The 18,935-nt window shown below is 42.2% G+C and overlaps 1 protein-coding gene across 1 annotated transcript in view; it reads left to right on the top strand.

Moving 5' to 3' along the window:
• Positions 1-18,935, top strand: part of Ryr2 (ryanodine receptor 2) — a 380,472-nt gene that overhangs the window by 251,106 nt on the left and 110,431 nt on the right. Inside the window, exons 55-61 of the mRNA XM_055603932.1 lie at positions 55-192; positions 2,772-2,849; positions 4,625-4,700; positions 7,191-7,314; positions 8,170-8,285; positions 12,121-12,185; positions 14,340-14,461. Of these exons, the coding sequence (XP_055459907.1) occupies positions 55-192; positions 2,772-2,849; positions 4,625-4,700; positions 7,191-7,314; positions 8,170-8,285; positions 12,121-12,185; positions 14,340-14,461 (719 nt within the window). The remainder of the gene's footprint in view (positions 1-54; positions 193-2,771; positions 2,850-4,624; positions 4,701-7,190; positions 7,315-8,169; positions 8,286-12,120; positions 12,186-14,339; positions 14,462-18,935) is intronic.

Below are 18,935 nucleotides of genomic sequence, written 5' to 3'. Positions count from 1 at the left end.
AATTTTCGTTTTTGGCTCATAATACCACTAATGTTTGATTTTTTTTCCCCCTAGGAAAAAGAAATTTACCGCTGGCCCATCAAGGAATCTTTGAAAACAATGCTGGCTTGGGGTTGGAGAGTTGAGAGGACGCGGGAGGGAGACAGTATGGCCCTCTATAACCGGACTCGGCGCATATCCCAGACAAGCCAGGTGGCAATCACAATGAGAAATTAATTATTTGTGTCATTTAAGCACATGCACACAAACATATATGTTTATGGTTTTATGCATTCATGCACACACACGCACACACACACACACACACACACACATTTTCCCACACTACTACTAAAGGCCTCACACACGCTAGTCAAGCACTCTGCCCTTTAGCTATGTGCCCATCTGCCTCTTGGGAGGCAGAGCCATAGCCTCAGAAGTTCAAGGGCATCCATGTCTCCATAAAGAACTGAGAAAGACCCTGCCTCAAAACAAACAAACAAACAAACAAACAAACAAACAGTAGTATCTCTTTTCTGAAGCAGTCTGGTGGTGCAACGAGAGGAGCTATAAATTTAACCCACGATTATCCCTTGCTAATAAGTTCAGCGTTAACATCAACATTGCTGACTTCAAGGGGTACATGTTCTAGGTCAGATGAACTCACAGAGGTAGAATGGGTGGAGTTTTGAGAGAAATGGCCATGAAATATTGGCGTGGCCATGGATTCCAGGGTGTGTCAGCAAGACCATAGTTTTGTTGAGTGAGCTAAAGAGCTCAGGAGTCCTGGGGGCTTCAAAGAAACAATAGTTAAAGTGGCTTCTGTGTCACTGAGGTAGCTGAGTCATGGCTCCCAGTGACTCTCATATTCTGGTTGTGTTTACTGATCAGAACAGTGCTAATGACAGTGGAGGTAATGGACAGTAGGGGCAGCCCTCAGCCAAGGTTCTGGAGGACTTATGTATGCCCAGCACTGTGGTGAGGGGCTGTTGCCCATTGTCTAAGCCACACCCACCTTTGAGCTAGCCTGTGTACGTAGTGTTAGCTCCATTGTGTAGGGAGCAAGCACAATTTTGAAAATGTTAAGTGAGTTGGCTTGGGACATGTAGCTTGTCCCAGATACAAGCAAGATGTCACTTACAATGCAATGCAGCATCAGTTACCTGTGCGAGGGGATGAACAATGACAAGGATTGACAGCTGAGTGGGGAGGGAAGAGAAGCTGATTGTGCCAGGTGATTGATCCACTTTCATTTCTGTCACTGTGATAGACTATATTGACACAAAATGATTTAGGGAGAAAAAAGTTACCTTAGCTCACAATTCCAGGTTGCAAGCAATCACTGTGGAAGTCATAGCAGGAGAGAGAGAGAGAGAGAGAATGACCTCATACCCATAGTCAAGAGCAGAGAGAGATGAATGTAAGCATGCTGTCTTGTTTGCTTGTGCTCAGCCTGATGTCTCTACACTTTGCAATGAGAATAGCTCCTGTGGAGCTGTGGAGTCATACTCGAGTTTACACTTTCACTATCAGTTATGTTTTCATGCACTTAATGAACATACGCAAGCATGCCTGCCTGCACACATGGGGGCACTCAGACACAGAAAGAGCCAGAGAAAGATCAATGATAGAGTTAAAACGAAAAGATCAGTTAGCTATCTGTCTTCTTTCATGACTCCTGTGCACTATTTCTGGTAAGAGAATAGCACGATGATGAAATATTATAAGATTTGAAAGAAGGCCCAGAGTTCATGTCTTTCTCTCTGGTTAGATGGAGACAAGGCATGGAATGACAGTGAAACTGGGAAAGTTGACAAAGAGATGCACTCTTTATTTCTGGCTTATTTTTATGTGTGTGCATCTCTGTGTACATATGCACACACACAGAGAATTGAAGAGGATGTCAGATCCCTCAGAGCTGGAGCTGTCGGCAATCCTGAACTACCCAATGCCCTAACATGGGTGGGAGAAAAGGGAAACTGAATTCAGGGCTTCTGCAAGCACCTAGCCATCTCATCTCTCTAGCCTCTCTTTTTTTAAAATAATAGATTTTTTTTATTCTTTGAAAATTCCCTGCATGTATTTAATCTCTCTGTTCTGCACTGTTGAGACTTGATCTTGTGCCGGTAACCACATCCTCTGAGAGTGATTGTGTGCAATGGCCAAGTCCGGTCCAAAAGACAACCGTGTAGGAGGCTCAGTTCTAGATCAATCATGAATCTATGTATTAGCCGCACTACCCACTGTAAAAGGAGCCTCTCTGACGAGAGCTGGCAGCAGCAGACATCTATAGCTGTAAAAATAAAAATTCACATGTGGTTTTGAAGCAAAAATGTAGAAAACTAGACAAGTCTGGCCACTGAAGATTTCCTTGTTAGCCATTAAATGTTCCGTGGTACAGTTGTTTAGTCAGAATTCTCCTTTACGTATCTTCACAAAGTGACCCTCAAACATGCTTGTAAAGGAATCTTTGGTTCCTGGTACCTAACCAGGAACCTAACCTAGGTTGATAGGAAGCTCACGGTCATAGTGACGCTTGGCCGGGGAAACACTGCTGGAATCGGGTTTTATCACATACTGCTGACTTTTTAGACCATCTATCCCTGAGGCACTAAGATTCACTATTTAACCATAAATGAGTGTGAGACTCTCAAATAAAATTAAATTTAACGTGCCCTTGAAGTTATCCCGCTGCTTTTACCTCAGAAAATACTGCTTGACGCTTGCGTTGTGAAGGCTCTTTCTGCAGTTTCTTACTGAGACGCTGTTTTCTTCTCAAATGAATCATCCAGGTGTCTATAGATGCTGCACATGGGTACAGCCCTCGTGCCATCGACATGAGCAACGTCACCCTATCTCGAGACCTGCATGTAAGTATCCAGGGTGTCAGAATAGTCTCTAACTTTCAGTTATAAGAAGCAAGCTAAAACACTTTCCTGTGCAGTTTAGAGCATGCACTGCAATCCTGGTGATCACATGAAAAATCCGTAGAGTTTGTGGTTATTACGTACCTGGCCTCTCAGCACCCTGAATGGTGATAGCATAAGTCCTCATCTTGGTTTTGTCCTTCATGCCTTCTGCTACTCCCTGTGGTCTGAAACGTGAAGTGGGTACCTGCAGCAGTTGACCTTTCTGATTCTGAGTCCCACGATGGAACTGCTTGTCATTCTGCTCCGTTTCACCCTGGACATGACTCTATCTTGCATTCAGTATCTTCATGTTCTGTGCACTGACCTCAGTTTAACCATGTAGTAGATGTCAGTGTCATCAGACTGGCTGAAAGAGTAGGGCAGCGCTTGTGTTCAGTTATCCTTATTTTATGGTGGTCCCAGACTGCAAGCTCAGTGATACAGAGGAGGCCTGAGGCATGGAGCGTGGGAGGGGTGATGAACTCTAGTGCAGCATGGCAGGACGGCAGGGTACATGGGGGAAGATGTATACACTGTACTAAGGATCTACGACTATCTGAGGTTTCAGGCCTTCACGGGGGCCTTGGTGAATACCACACAGGATGAAGGTGCTACTGTTCAGCTTTCTAAAGATGTTTCTTTGGGGCTCTAGAGATGGGTCAGTGGTTAAGAGTACTTGCTACTTTCCTGAGGGAACTGACTTTATTCCTGTAATATCAGCAGCTCACAGTCTCTGTAACTTCAGGTACAGGTGGATGTGACACACTCTTTTCTGGTCACCAGAGCTACCAACACACAAATATCAAACTGCATGAGGAAAGATAAATAAATAATGATGAATACTTTGTGTAATGACTGCCTTAATTGCTCGTGTTAAAGAATGCATATTTAAGGTTGTTCATCTATGGAAATTGATTGCATTCCATTTGTCCCATCTGTAGCCCTGTCTGCTCTGTGTCATTAGGGAATGTATCTTGGAATTTGAATGAAAGATGAAAACTTATTACCGCAGAGATTAAGTGATCAAGTCAACGTAGAATGTTGCTCTTAGTATGATTGGTGTTAGCTCAAGATAACTAAGGATGTACACATTAACTTCACATGCTAAAATTTTAACTTCACATGTGTAAATGTTTGGTGGACTCTTAACTCTTGCTCATTAGGAACCAATTAAAGTGCATTGTAATCTTGACTATGAAAGAGCATACGAATGTTAGAATCTTTCCCTCAAAATTCACAAGGCCCCAGAAAAGATCACATTTTTTTTTTTGTTTGTTCTAAGTCTCCCCACTTGGGTTAGACACAAATAACCTATAAGTAAAATATTTGTCCATATGATGTTTTTACCGTTCATTATTTAAGAAGGTACAGGTTGCTTTATAAAACTTTATGAGCTAAAACACAAATTTGTATTTATGTTTTTTTTGTCCATACCCACATGCTCTATAAAGCTTCATTGTTGAATTAGCAAATGATACGTTTTAAGCATAATGAATAACGAAGGCTATTCCCATCAAATCCACAGTATGGAGATATTTACTGTGTAGTTTCTCAGATCATTAAAGTTCTGTGGGATTGGCTTTCCCGATGAGAGTGTTGCATTTGAGTATATTTTAGGTTCATCTCAGCACTGATAGTCTGCTCTGTTCCTCTAAGACATGTCTCCACCTGAGAAGACAGCTTTGTCCTCTTTCACTGAAGTGTCAATTGACTCCTCAATATTTGTTATATTGTAGGCTATGGCAGAAATGATGGCTGAAAACTACCACAATATATGGGCCAAGAAGAAGAAGATGGAGCTGGAATCCAAAGGTAGTATTTCCTAGAGACCTATATTTTAAAAACACCGAGAGTTTTATTTTACTATAGGAGTGAAGGATGCCCATGAAATAGGTTGTCTCATTTGCTTAAAACCTCACCATACCTTCCTTATACAAAAAAAAAATGTTTCAAATGTGCTTGCATCGGATTCCAACAAGAACCCAATTTCCTTACTGTTAGTGTGTATTCCTTGTATTTTAATGATGTTTCCCCCTTCTTTGTTTCTTAATGCTATCTGGATTTATACTACCATTCAAATATCTCAATTAGTATCAAAGTGCTAGAAACCTGGTTGTTAGTGTGTTATATTCCTTCAGCCTCTGACCACGATCCTCATGTCTAGCTAAACTATTGCCTGTCTCATGCCTCCCCATGTCAGACTCCTCCTTTTGTTTACACTAGTTATGTTATGCCATCTTCATGCTTGTGTTTGCTCTTTTCTCACTCTCTCTAGTTTTATTTTTAGTGCTGGGATTGGATTCAGTTAAGCCTTGTGCATTCTAGGCCTTAGAGACACCTTCTTCCAGGGACATATGTCCTCAGCCCTCTTTTTACCTTTGAGTTTGAGACAGAGTTACTATGAGATGTGAGGCCGGCTGTAAACTTTCTCTGTAGCCCAACTAGGCTGTAACCCTCTTGACTCAGGCTCCTACGTTACTGGCTTTCTTTTCTCCTCTTTATTTTAAATGTTTGTAAAATAGTGTTTTTAAAACGTCATTATTTATTTGTGTATGTGAATGCAGTGCCCGCAGAGGAAGGAACTGGACATTAGCTCTTATAGAGCTGAGCTTGCAGATGGTGGTTGTGGTGTGGGTGCTGGGAACCAATTTTGTCCTCTGGAAAAGGAGTGGGTGTTCTTATCCACTGAATCATTGCCTTGCTCTCGTTTCTTCTCTTTAAAAAGTACCAAAATGCTAATGAAATATTTATAATTTACTTACATAAATATATTCTTCAAGCTAATGAATTCTATACCAAGATTTTCTTGCATTGTTATTCATTTGTCCTTAATTTGTACACATTTTTTGTGTATGTTTGTGTATGTGTATACATATTTGTGTATGTTATTTTTATGTGTTGATGTGTGTGTTTCTCTCTGTGTGTCACTTCCAACAGTGAAGTTTGGCAGCACCCGGTGATTCAACATTGAACCTCAACGGTTTCATTTCTGCCCATTCTGATTTTTTTTTTTAACCATCATTGTGTAATTATATCTGTAGATGAATTTACTTTAGAAAAACCTGGAGAAAGTTTTATTTTGAGCACTCTGGTGTTTGGTGCCCTGGAGAAGTGTATGGAACATTAAGTGAGAAGAAGATGCCATAATAGAAACGTGTATCATTAAGAGAAAGAGGGATGAGGCCTGGCATTGCAGCTCAGGGCTTCCTAGGATGCACAAGGCCCTGGGCTTAATACTGAGATGTGCTAATGATGAGAGAGGAAGAAAAGAAATAGAATCAGAATTAAGTCCTGAAATTACTGTCAGAACCAAACCAGTGGCAAGGTTTTGGCTTGCAATTCCCTCTCCACTTTCACCATCACTTGGAATACGTTGAGCCGTGGGGCTGCGCCGTGGAGACAAGGGTTGAACTTTCCTTTCTTTTCATGTGAACAAGTTCACAAGTCAGAGCAAGCTGTTGGCACGTTTCAAGTAGCATCCTGGGAACTCTTCTAGATCCTTTCTTTCCACACAACACGCCCACACCTATGTGGCCAGTGGTGAAAAAATTAGGGATGGAAGAGCAAGGTGGGGTCCCCAGAGTCAGACTGCCATTTAGTGGTGCCCTCACCCCTCCTTATGAGTTCTCTTCTCTTGTTTTGTGATGAAATCTCATGTCGCCCAGAGTGGAACTAAATTCGATGTGTATAGCTAAGGATGACCTCTGACTCCTGATGCTCCTGCCTTCACCTGCCAGGTGCTAAATTACAGGCATGTAGTCCCATACCTGGCCAATTCTTATGATTTTTTACAATTATCCCTGTTTTCTACAAGTTCTAAATGTATAGGATATCCAGGCTCTTGCTAGAAGCTACTGGCTGAAAGCTTTTAATTCTTCAAATATCAGATACCCAATAGTGACCAACTTTTAACTTAGCAAGCTTACATGCATTTTGCGTGTAGTTATATGTATACTGTGATCCAGAAGGTGCCACAAGAACTACTTGTTGAAAACATTTTTCCTCTCTCCTTAGAACAGAAAAATGAACCATCACCCTGGAGCTTGTCTTAAAAATCTCTCCCCAGTTATGACTGCTTCATTCTTTATTACCGCTTGTCAAATTAAGGCTCTGCCTACATAAAGAATGCCCCTTGGCTTTTTGTTTTCCTTCCACAGTGGAGGCGAATGTAATCAGCATTTCATATTTCAAATACATGTATTTTCAGACTTAAATTGCCTGTTAGAAGGCCCATGTACCGTTGGCTGGGTGTCATCTAAGAGTGTGTGGGTTATTTATTTATTTTTCTTGCTGATCTCTTAGGAGGAGGAAACCACCCCCTACTAGTGCCCTATGACACACTGACAGCTAAAGAGAAAGCCAAGGACAGAGAGAAGGCCCAGGACATCTTCAAGTTTCTACAGATTAGTGGTTATGCTGTATCCAGGCAAGTGGACGCCCATCTCATGTTCTTTCCGAATGTTCACTGGGTCTCCAAATGAAAATGAGCTCAGTGCCCTGACTCGGGGCCGCTGCTTAGCATGTTCAAAGTACACGTCCTACCTTCCCTTCTGTTGCTGTGGTAAAACACCTCACAAAAACAGCTTAAAGGAGAAGGCGTGCGTTCCATCTCACAGTTCTATGTTGCAGTCCATCTTCAGAGAAGTCACAAGGGCAGAGGGTTGAAGCTGTTGGTCACACCATTGTCAAGAACAGAGAAAAATGAATGCACCTATGATTCGTGCTCAGTAAACGTTCTCCTTTTACACAACACAGGGCCCCAAAACATTTTGGAATGAGGCCACTCATTCTCAGTTTTCCCACATCCGTTAGGGGAACCAAAACAGTCACCCACAGATGTGGTCACAGGCCAAACTTGTTTAGAAGTTCCCATGAGATTCTCCTCCCAGGTGGTCCTGTGTTGTATCAAGTGGACAGTTGAACCATCACAACTCATGCCAGAGACATGAATGCCCTTAGCATTCTGTTCCCTAAGTTATTTTTGTAACTTCGTTCAGCTGCTTTCCATTATTTCAGCAAAATCTCTAATCAAAAAGGGAAGAAAAAAAGAACCACTTCCTTGTGCATAAATGCAACATTTTAACACCCAGCAGTGGAGTGATTCGCTTTAGTTTTATGTCCAATGCATATATTCTTTATAGCTAAACCCGCCTTTTGTCATAAGTAGCAGGAGTATATGTCCCCTTCAATTTTATGTGTAGTTTTCGAAGTACAACTTTGTCTTCTGAGAGTCACATATATACATATATGCGCTCTTTTATATTTATCTTTGCTGTTCTAGAGGGTTCAAGGACCTGGATCTGGACACACCTTCCATTGAGAAGCGATTTGCCTACAGTTTCCTGCAGCAGCTCATCCGCTACGTGGACGAGGCCCATCAGTACATCCTGGAGTTTGGTACGTAGCGTAGCTGGTCTTGCTCCTCCTCACTCAGCTCTTGCTCTGCCCAGCGTTTGCAGTACCAGGGCGTCCAAAGCATAGAAGATGGGGCTGCCTCCACGTCCCGCCCATCTCAGTACAAAGGAGTGTGTAACAGCCAGTAACCATCACGTTGCTGGAAAGTGCATCACGTTTGAGAATATTAAATCCACATGTGTCATATGAGTGTACAACACATTTCTCACACCCTGACGGAAGTTTGGTTACTTCCGGCACTTGTCTACTGTAAGCTTGTGGTGACCCTCTGGCACAAAGGGCCTTTTTTTCTGAACCAAACATCTTCAGCATTGGGGTGACCAGAGACTGTTCACGCTTGAGCTTCTTGGTATTTAACATAACACTGTATTGGAAAACTTTTTTGGTGATGCATATTTCCAATAAAAGGGGGATTTTTTTCTTTTTGTTGTTCATTTATTTTGTTTTTTGAGGTAGGGTCCCATTATGTCGCCAGCTCTGGCTAGCCCTGAGCTTGCTATATCAAGTAGGCTGGTCTTGGATTCACAGAGATCCACCTGCCTCTGCCTCTTGAGTGCTGGGATTTAAAGCCTGTGTCATCACACCCAGCTAAGAATAGCATTTTAGTACTGAAAGTTTGAACACTCTGGTGATGAGAGTTTCATCAAGGGGCCTTTCTGTGCCACTGCACAGTTGTTTTACAGAGGGTAGAGAAAACTGCAAGCTAGGAAACCCCTAATAAAAACATTATCAGCTCCTCTTTATCTTTCTTTCCCCCTCCCTCCATCTCTCCCTCTCCTCCTTCGTCTATTCCAGTTTCAGTTCTGTTGGTGTGTTCCTGTTCCCTCCAAACCTGTTCATATTTCATTAACATGTTTAATGCAAAACAGGATAGTTCTTAAGCTTCCTGAAATATTTGCTGTTTTGGCTGTGCACAAAGCCATCTTGATATATTTTACACAGGAAAGTTCCTTATGAAGATATTTGTAAGTTAGGGGACTGGAGGAACAGGCCCTGTAACACCACCACATGGGAGGCTGAGGCAGCAAGATGACAGGTTCAAGGCCAACATGTGCTAGAGAGTGAGGTCAGTGCCAGCCTAGGTAACTCATTGCCATCCCGCCTCAAAATTAAAACGCAGACCAAGGGCTGGAGTTGCGGCCCTCTAGTAGAGCGTCTGCTGGGTGCATGCTGAGTTCTACCCCCAGGACCCAGAGGAAAATTTCAAATGTAACAAACAAACAAACTCCCCTCCAAAACTCCAAAAGTACATAACATCATTTTTCTTCTTCTGATATTGTAAAATACCATCTGTCTTCCAAAAAAATTACTCCGAATTTGTACCTAAGATTTGCCAAAGCATATATCATCATTCTTATTTCTGATAGCAAAAGTTTTTTGTTTTTCCTAGCACAAGCCACTTTGAGCTTCATTCAGTCTGGATTCTGATGTTCATCTCTGAAACTTTTAGTTCTAGACAAGGTTCTGCATGTTGACAGGGTTGTTTAGATTGTTACTAACTCTCCCGTGTGTCTCTGCACAGACCTCTGCATACGTGAAGGAGGTAAAGGAGACTGCCTTCCGAGCAAACACGCTAAGGACAATCGATTCTGAGCCTGTGTCTTTTATGCTCTAAACCCCGGGGAAACCAGAGTGGTTTTGTTTCTCGCAGAAAATCCTCTTTTGACATAGGTCAGGGTGCCTCTGCTCTGTAGCAGAATCCTGATTTTGCAGCTGAGTATTAACATCCTGACTCTCTTCCTCATTCCTGGCCCAAGTGGTCAGTAGCCTCAGAGTTGGTAGATGTGCAAGGGAAAAAGAGCAATGAAATATGCCTGTGAAAGGGAGGAGCAAGGAGAATAGGGAAGGGCAGTAGGAGAGGGGAAGAAATGAGAACAGAGTCTAATGTGTGGAAGTGCTGTAATGTAACTGTTACTTTGCATGCTAGTTTTAAAGTTAACTTTAAAAAAATTCCTGAAAATATTAGAAGCCTTAGCGTTCAAGCCCATCTTTATCAAAAACCGCTGTAAAACCTACCTCAAGAAACTAACCACCAACAAATGAAATAATCCAATTAAAAAAAATGGGCTGCAGAGCTAAACAGAGAATTCTCTGTAACAGAATCTTGAATGGTGGTGAAGCACTTAAAAGAAATGTTCAATGTCCCCAATTATCAGAGCAATGCAAATCAAAATGACTCTGAGATTCTATCATACACCCATCAGAATGGCCAATATCAAAACTGGAGGTGATAACACATGCTGGAGAGGATATGGAGAAAGGGGAACCCTCCTCCATTGCTGGTGGGAGTGCAAACTTGTACAGCCACTTTGGAAATCAATCTGGTGCTTTCTCAGAAAACTGGGAATAGCCATACCTCAAGACCCAGCCATACCATTCCTAGGCACATACTGAAAAGATGCTCCGCATGTAACGGGGACATCTGCTCAACCATGTTCATAGCAGCATTATTTGTAATAGCCAGAAACTGGAAACAACCTAGATGTCCCTCAACCAAAGAATGGATAAAGAAACTGTGGTACATTAAAAAAAAATGGAATACTACTCATGCATTAAAAACAAGGAAATCATGAAATTTTCAGGCAAATGGTTGGAACTAGAAAAGATCATCTCGAGTGAGGTAACACAGACCCAGAAAGACACATATGGTATAAACTCACTTATAAGTGGATTTTAGTCATATATTAGAAGGTAGTCATACTACAACGCACAGACCCCAATAAGATAAGTCCAATGGGCATCTTGGGCTTTATGTTGGCCACTAGTTAGGAGATGCCTCTGACATGGACTATGTTGCCTGCTTTTTGAACATTTCCTCCTGATGGGACTTCCCTACCAGGCCACAGGTGAAGAAGACAAACTCAGTCCTCATGTGAATAGATGAGTTGGGTGTCTGGGTAGGACGACTCCCCTATTCTGAGGAACAGGGGGGAGAGGATGCCGGAGGGAGGGTAGGACTGAGAGGAGAAGGGGGGGGGGCTATGGTAGAGATGTAAATTTAATTAATTAATAATAATAAAAAATAATATATGCCCATTTTCCCCCACTAATGCGAGTCCCAGAAGATGTGGCATTTTGATTTTCTACTTTCTGTTGACGTGTCTATATGACAATGTTCTAGTTTTGTTTCTGTTATGACAAACACTCTGACCAATGGCGTAAGCGGGAAAAGGCCTTGTTTCAGCTTTTCCTTCCAGGCCACAGGAATTAATCACGGTGGGAGGTCAAGGCAGGAACTCAAAAGCAGACTTTCTATTCTGCACAGTGATCCCTCCAATCAGGAAGCTAACTTTACAGCCAACAAGTATGCAGGAGACATGGAGAATGGCGCCTGCTGGCTGGAAGGCTGGCTTATGCTCAGTTAGCTTTCCTATACAACCCTGCCTGGAGCATGGTGCTACCCAAGAGGGCCGGGTCCTCCATCATCAGGTCACCTTTAAAACAGTCCTCTACAGGCACCCTCACAGGCCAACTTGATCTAGGCAATTCTTCAGCTGAGACTCCCTTCTCAGGGACTTCTGGCCATGTCAGGCTGCCCATTAACACTAACCAGCACAGATGGTCCAAGGTGTATTTGTGCTCATAACTCTCTATATGAGTAGCCACAGCGACTGTCAAATCTGGACCAGATTGCTTTTTAAAGAACTGGGACTTTTCATCACATTGCTGAATTTAGCCTTTATACTCCGGCTGGCACTTTCTGTTCCGTTTGGTGGGATGATACATTTAGGAAGGCGTTCTAAGCTATGTGTTTTGGGTGAATCTCTTATAATGTTGAAAGTTCAACATGGACCTAAAAATCTCTTCCTGTCTACAGATGGCAGCAGCAGAAGCAAAGGAGAACATTTCCCGTATGAGCAAGAAATCAAGTTCTTTGCCAAAGTACAGTATACAGTGTGCCTTGTTTCTGCTTCAGTGTGTGTGTTTACAAAATAGACTCATCGGGTCATCGCTACTTTTTTAGAATACACTTGTCCATAAATGCTGTTCTCACTACAGACATACCTGCATGACTCACGTGAGATGGGACTGTTTCTGGGGTTCTTGGTCAGTACTTACCCTACATTTGCTCAGTTCTTCCCACTGTGTTTCTCCCGTGACTTAGTTATGCTCCCCCAAAAATCCAAGTTCTAATTCTAGTGGCTTTCTTGTGTGAGACGGAAGAAATAGCCCAATTTCTTAACATTTCACACATTTTCTGTTACCTAAAGGGCTTAGCTATGTATGAATGAGTATATTGCTTTGGCTATAAATTCTGTGTTGTGGGGTCTTGATCTTGCTCTTTCACAAGCTGAGGCTCAGAGGATAAATTGCTCATAGGAAGAGTATAGCCCATCCTCATTGTCGACCCTATTTCGTAAGGACTTGTCAGGGTTCTGCATATTGCTAGGGAATTATCACTACCTTTAGCCAAGGACTAAGGACAGTGCAGCCGACCACTGGGAACACTTATCTCCTTAGGTGTGTCAGGAAGTAGACGGGCACGGGGACTGTGACAGATACATTAATTTCCCTTGGCTAAGTGTGCCTCTTACAACACCATGCTGTTAAGCTGGAGGCTCACTGTTACTCAAAGTTTTCTTCCAATCTACTTGTATTGGAGATATTTCAGATCATATAAAGACCACATTTGATAGATTTTTGAATGATTAATAACTGCCTTCAGTTGTATTTTCAGAATTATACATTTTACTGGTCCTCTTTTTTTCTACTCAATAGCACTCAGAGTTTGTTCTAGCCATCCAAAAAGGTGGTTTATATGAGGATGCATATTGTTCGTGATAGATGGATAGATGGCAGATTGAGAGATGACAGTTAGTGATTGGCAGATAAATCATCAGTCATTTCTAGCCACTACATTATGGCAATCCTCCCTTGATACCCAGTTACCAGAATGGTACATATTCATGCCACTAAAATACCTTTAAACACACTTACCAAGCACCCCTAGTTGTTGCTTGTAGATGTTAAATGTAACTTAATTTCATCCTCCATTTTGATCAAGTATCTACTGTCTGTCATCCAGTATATTCAGGCTCTATTATGACTTTCAAGAGAGTGATAAAATTGTGTCGTCATTCAGTATAACTGTTTCAGGCCATGAGGTAGGAGAAAAACACCATATCCAGCAAAATAGAGTGAGTAACAATTCTAGAGGCCAGAAAATGTCTATATGGATCTAAAGATCCAACCTCGTTTCTTGCTGTCTTTTGCCTGAAAGGCTTTGAGAGAGAGAAAAAGAGAGAGTTCTGTAAAAAATTATGTATACAAATGCCTCAGAGGGGCAGAGAATATAAGATTTTTCTCTTAAGAAGTAGGTCAGAAGAGACCCGCCCATCCAATGGAGCACTCCTGAGCTGAGGTCTGCCAGTAAGGAGCATGGAGAGTCAGAAGTGCCCTTCACAAGCAGGAAAGTGTGTGTACCAAGATATGTGCATGAGTACACAGAGGAAGAGAGTCAATCCAGGGCAGCAGGGCCAAATTTGAACAGAATGGGGACCTTGGCTTTGGGAGAGGACAGACACCATGAACATTGTGGAGGGAAGCAGGCAGCAGTGTCATTTTGACACTTGTTTCATGTTCCAGTTCACATCTATAAAGGAGAAATGATGGTAGACAGTGAGCAAACAGGATGATACCATACCCCCGGGAGCTCTCACTGATAATAGCAACTCAGTGTGTGGTCATCCCTGGAATCTGGGAGCCTGGGAGCCACTGAATTGTACTGTATGAACACTATCATGTATACCTCATTTTGAGAAAATAAGGAAAATAATTCTGAACTGTTGAAAATGTCTGCATTCCTCATAACTGTGTCGCAGCACATCCTACTTTGTCTTTCCCACATGCTCACACACATGCCCGCGTGGATACACACACGCGTGCGCACACATGAGCTGGAGAGATCTAGACGTACCCGCTGAATCAGCATGGGGCCCGTGTTGCACAGGCAGAGATCTCTGTGGGCTCCGAGCTTTTGTCATCCTCACCCCTGTAGTTCACCCTGTAGATCTGTTTTCCCTTCCTCTCTTGCAGGTTGTTCTTCCTTTAATTGATCAGTATTTCAAAAACCATCGCCTGTACTTCCTGTCTGCTGCAAGCAGGCCTCTCTGTACTGGAGGACATGCATCCAACAAAGAGAAGGAGATGGTGACAAGGTAAAGAGCTTTGGCCTTAAAGTTTTATGTTTGATTTCTCTGTCTTTTGTTTGGGTCAGAGAGCTCCAGGACCTTGAGCAGGGATTGGAGAAGAATCTCCTCCTCTCTCCTGGGAGCCTAACACTGGGTGTGAAGAGGTTCTGCAAGTTAACACATGTGTATGTTAGAGACAGATCTTTTTATTTCGTGGCTTAAAGGCAACACAAACAAACAAAATAAAACACCATTCAAGACAAAGTAGTAAGGGTGCTATCTCCAGCCATCAGTACAAAACCAATCAAAATGACAGTCAGAGTCCCTAAGAAGCCTGGGGAGGAATCTCCATATGGAAAACAATGTTCTGAACATCAATTTCTTTGAAAATCTATTATTTTTGATAGCTCTTATTTTTTTAAGAAAGGTAATGCCATACTTAGACACTTTAAATTAAAAAAAAAAATTAAACCATGGCCCCATCAAGATAATGGAATGAAAAAAACAAAACAAAACATATCTTTCTGGTATTCTATTGGGTCCTTCAACCTGGCATCTTAGAATGCCTTATTTGGTTAAATGTGTGGGTCTACTGTGATTCTGGAATGTACTTTCTTAAAACTCTGTTAGGACCTAGTGGCCATGAAGATTTCTGGCAGCACACTGCTCACAACCATCTCTAGCTTTTAGAATGGGTCTGGGCAATATTTTCATCAAAGAGGGTAAACAACATGAAGAGCATTTCTCTTGGCCTTGACTTCCCTGCCATGTGGAATGATCATGTCATATCATCAAGTAGAGTAAGGCATGACTAGGGGGAACCTTCATTAGTGGTGGGGAGGATTGAACAGTCCAGGCTGGAATAATGTCAGAGGGCAGAACTGGCTGGAACGTCCAGCTCATGTAACTTTTATTATCTAGTTCCCTGCCTACCAATGTCACTGCACACACACACTCTCTCTCTGTCTGTCTATCTCTCTGTCTGTGTCTCTGTCTCCTGTCTCCTTCTGTCTCTCTTGACTCTCTCTCTCCTCCTTAAATACTGATCTCCCTGTGAGGTTGATAAAACACACTTGTGAGCACAGGAGGCAGTGCAAGGTCACATCCAGCTGAGGCTACACCACTTCCGACCTGGGCGTGGCTTTTCTCCCCGAATTCCCTAGAAAGGAAAAGGGCAGTTTTGCAGAATTTCACGGGGGTGCTCATCCATGTCTCTGGGTTCAGGTCTGTGTGAACTGGAAGAACACACAAGCAGCTAGGAAACCCAGAGGCACACAGACCCCACAAAGCATGACAGACCCTGAATCTCCTGCTCCTTCTGGGCTCACTTTAGCTAGATGAGGTGATGATAAATTAGGGTGAATCGATAGATCAATACAATGTGTAGCTAAAAATGATGGCTAGAGATATCTAACTTAGGGAAATGACCAAGATGGGAAAAAAAAGCATTTAAAATATTATTAACCCAACTTGTGGAAATACCTACTTTTTCACATATAGTAAGAAATAAACACGACTTTAACAGCTTTTTTCTCCGCACAGTGTATTATAGATACGTTGTGACATTTTATGTGTTCTGTTTTAAAAATGAGAACGAAAATCTGATGGTCCAAATATGTTTAGAAGCAGCCACTAGCGAGCACCATGACAATATCATAGCAGCAGTTAATCTCTTTGAGAGGCAAGGATGGACACACCTGAGATTTTTCAGATGTCTGAGTTTTTATCAGTTGAGCTAAATATTTAAGTAAAATGAACAAACAATAAGATCAAGGGGGTGGAGAAACAGTTTAGTGGTTAAAAACATGTATTACGCTTGCAGAGGACCTGGGTTTGGTTCCCAGCACCCACATTAGATAACTCACAATCATCTGTAACTTTGCTTTCTTCTGTCTCTTCCAGCACTTAACTCTTTCTGTGTGTGCATTCAAGCACGCAGGGACAGACAGACAGACAGACAGACACACAGATTCACAGACATGAAAGAGCAAAATCAAGTAGATGAAATCCTAACTACTGACCTAGTCTATTAAGACTAGACAAGGAAACATTGAAATACATTGTTAGTCCTGTAATACTGGTTTAGATTCATATTTAATGATTGCTCCTAGCAGTAGTTTTCTGGGTCTGACTTAATTTCTCCCCTGATTCTGTGAGAGACTTACTCATTTCGTAGCACTCAAAATTCTTTCCTAAGCATTTATTATGTCTAAAGTCAGGGTCATCATGTCTTCAGGGAGTAAGATTTGGGACAGCCGAGTAACAAGCAGTATTTTAGGGTGTGTGTGGGCTCTGGTTTGTTAGAATCACAGATCCTAGTTTGCCCAGAGATTCTGTCTCCAAAATCAGATGACATAAAAGGGAAAATTAAATTTACACTCCTGGAGGAATTAGCCTTTGATGCCTATCTTTCTCGCTGATGCTGTATTGTTAGGGAGCAGTAAGATGGAGAAGAATGACCTTTCTCTAGCACATTCTCCTTGAGTGAATAGAATTGAGTGGAAGGAGATGCAGAACTGTCCTGTTTCCGAAAGAGCCCAACAGTCTAGGTGTGAATCCTACAGGAGTAGCCAGGTTTACATATAGCCAGTATTATAGATTCAGTGGTCCAGGAGAGTTCAGAATGCTTCACTGGAATGCTAGAGGGTAGTGATCAAAGTCCTTTAACATAGGCAAGGATGCAGCCACGTAGCATGTCACCTTAGGTTTGAGCTGTCAGTCTTTGTAGACAAACAAACCTGTCTCTGGAAAAAGGGCATGTCGAAGCCACTGTGAAGCTCAGTAGATGAGGAATCTTGGTCAGGGTAGCTTTTGTTAAAAATTAGTAAATAAAATTATAGTACAAATAATATAGATATCAACATCAAATCTCACACGTAAGAGCTACATGCAGAGGTCTTTATTTTTGAAATATTTTGCTCTGATAGATGATTTCCTCAAATCTGACTCAGACCTTTGCAGGTGTACATTTTCTTGGAAAAGCTACAAAATACCCTATGTAATCCGTTTTTACCAATAAATGAATCCAGCTGGGTGTGGTGGCACCTGCCTGTATTCTCAGTACTTAAGAGCAGAAACAATTGGATTAGGAGTTCAAGGCTGGCCTGGAATCTCTTGAGTGATTTGAGGCAAGCCTGAGCTGTGTAGCTTGTCCTTGTCTCAAAAGAAAAAAAAATATCAATTAATATAATTTTAACACTCAATTTATCCATGTTGGTATAAAGTAGTACAGATCCATCTGGCCAGAATGTACTTTTCTGTGTGGCTGGTCTCCAGTGTTTGCCTACCACCGATGTTGGGGATGTGGTGGTGGTGGGGGTTGGGTGGTAGGAGCTTCCCCAGAGAGCGTGGGTAGTGAGGATCACCCACTGGAGGAACACAGTTTAGGTAAACCTTTATAGTCCTCCAGGGAAGGAAGCTAGGAAGTATGGACTGAGACAAGAGCTGTTCCCTGGAGGGCTCTGGGTAGTGGAGGCTGTGACCTGGTGATTAAGTGCCATAGCAGAACTCCATGGATGGTTCCTGGGAAGGAACACCTGGGGGTGGCAGTGGCAGTGAGACCTGGACATCAGGAAAGGCTTCTTAGGATTTGTACAGCCTGGACTGAGTCTGGAGGAAAGGGTTAGGGACAGTGAGAAGGGAGTGAGCAACATCAGCAAAGGATTCCTTACAAGGGGAGCCCTTGACAGGCCAGGAGTCTGGGAAGGGGTGAAGAGGTAGAGCCTCTTGCTCTCATAGCTCTGGCATCTCCACTGAGGGGTGGTAGATTTGGGGTTGTGATACTTACTGTAGAATACAAGCCATGGTTATTTGGAATCTACCATTGATAACTGCGGTGAATTTCCTGGGACCCTGATGTAGGGAGATAAGAAAGATACCCAACTCCCCTGTCATCACGGAGGTGCCTCTGGTTATCATACCTACCAATATCTGATCATCAGATAATCAGCTTAGATTCAATTTCTAGGTCATGAAGTCTAAGTCCAAAAGATGTCTGGTATTTACATAAGGAGCACAGTGGAGTTTGGAAGAGATGGTTTACCAAATAAAGGAGTACTAAAACTCACAGTAATGTTTATGCCCAAAGTACCATATTTTTGTTTGTAAATAGTGCCCATGAATATAAACATGTGTGTTTGGGTATAGGAAATTAAATTCTTTCCACTTGGTTCTCCTGTAGTTCTGTTCTTTGTGAGGTTTACAGAGATGGCTTTTGTATTAATGAGCTTTGCTTTCTATTTTATTTTTGTTTCTTTACTTATAATATGTGCTTTTTTAACCATGTTTGTTAAGATACGCAGAAATTCTTTCTTTACTATCTTACTCCATATCCTGCTCAGAGAACCAATCCTTTCTGCGTGACATCATGTTTGCTTTTTTTCCGGCTCATAGGTCAGCTGTTTTGTTTTTCTTTCTTTCTTTCCTTTTCTTCTCATCTTTAATTTATTTTTATTTCCCCCTGTCTTTTTTCTACCTCCCTTCCCCGCCCCTTTTCTCCTTT

Source organism: Psammomys obesus, unplaced genomic scaffold (assembly GCF_907164565.1).
Source record: "Psammomys obesus unplaced genomic scaffold, mPsaObe1.curated_primary_1811, whole genome shotgun sequence".
NCBI lineage: Eukaryota > Metazoa > Chordata > Mammalia > Rodentia > Muridae > Psammomys > Psammomys obesus.
Note: the sequence above shows the minus strand (reverse complement) of the source record. Positions and strands in the feature narration are given on the sequence as shown.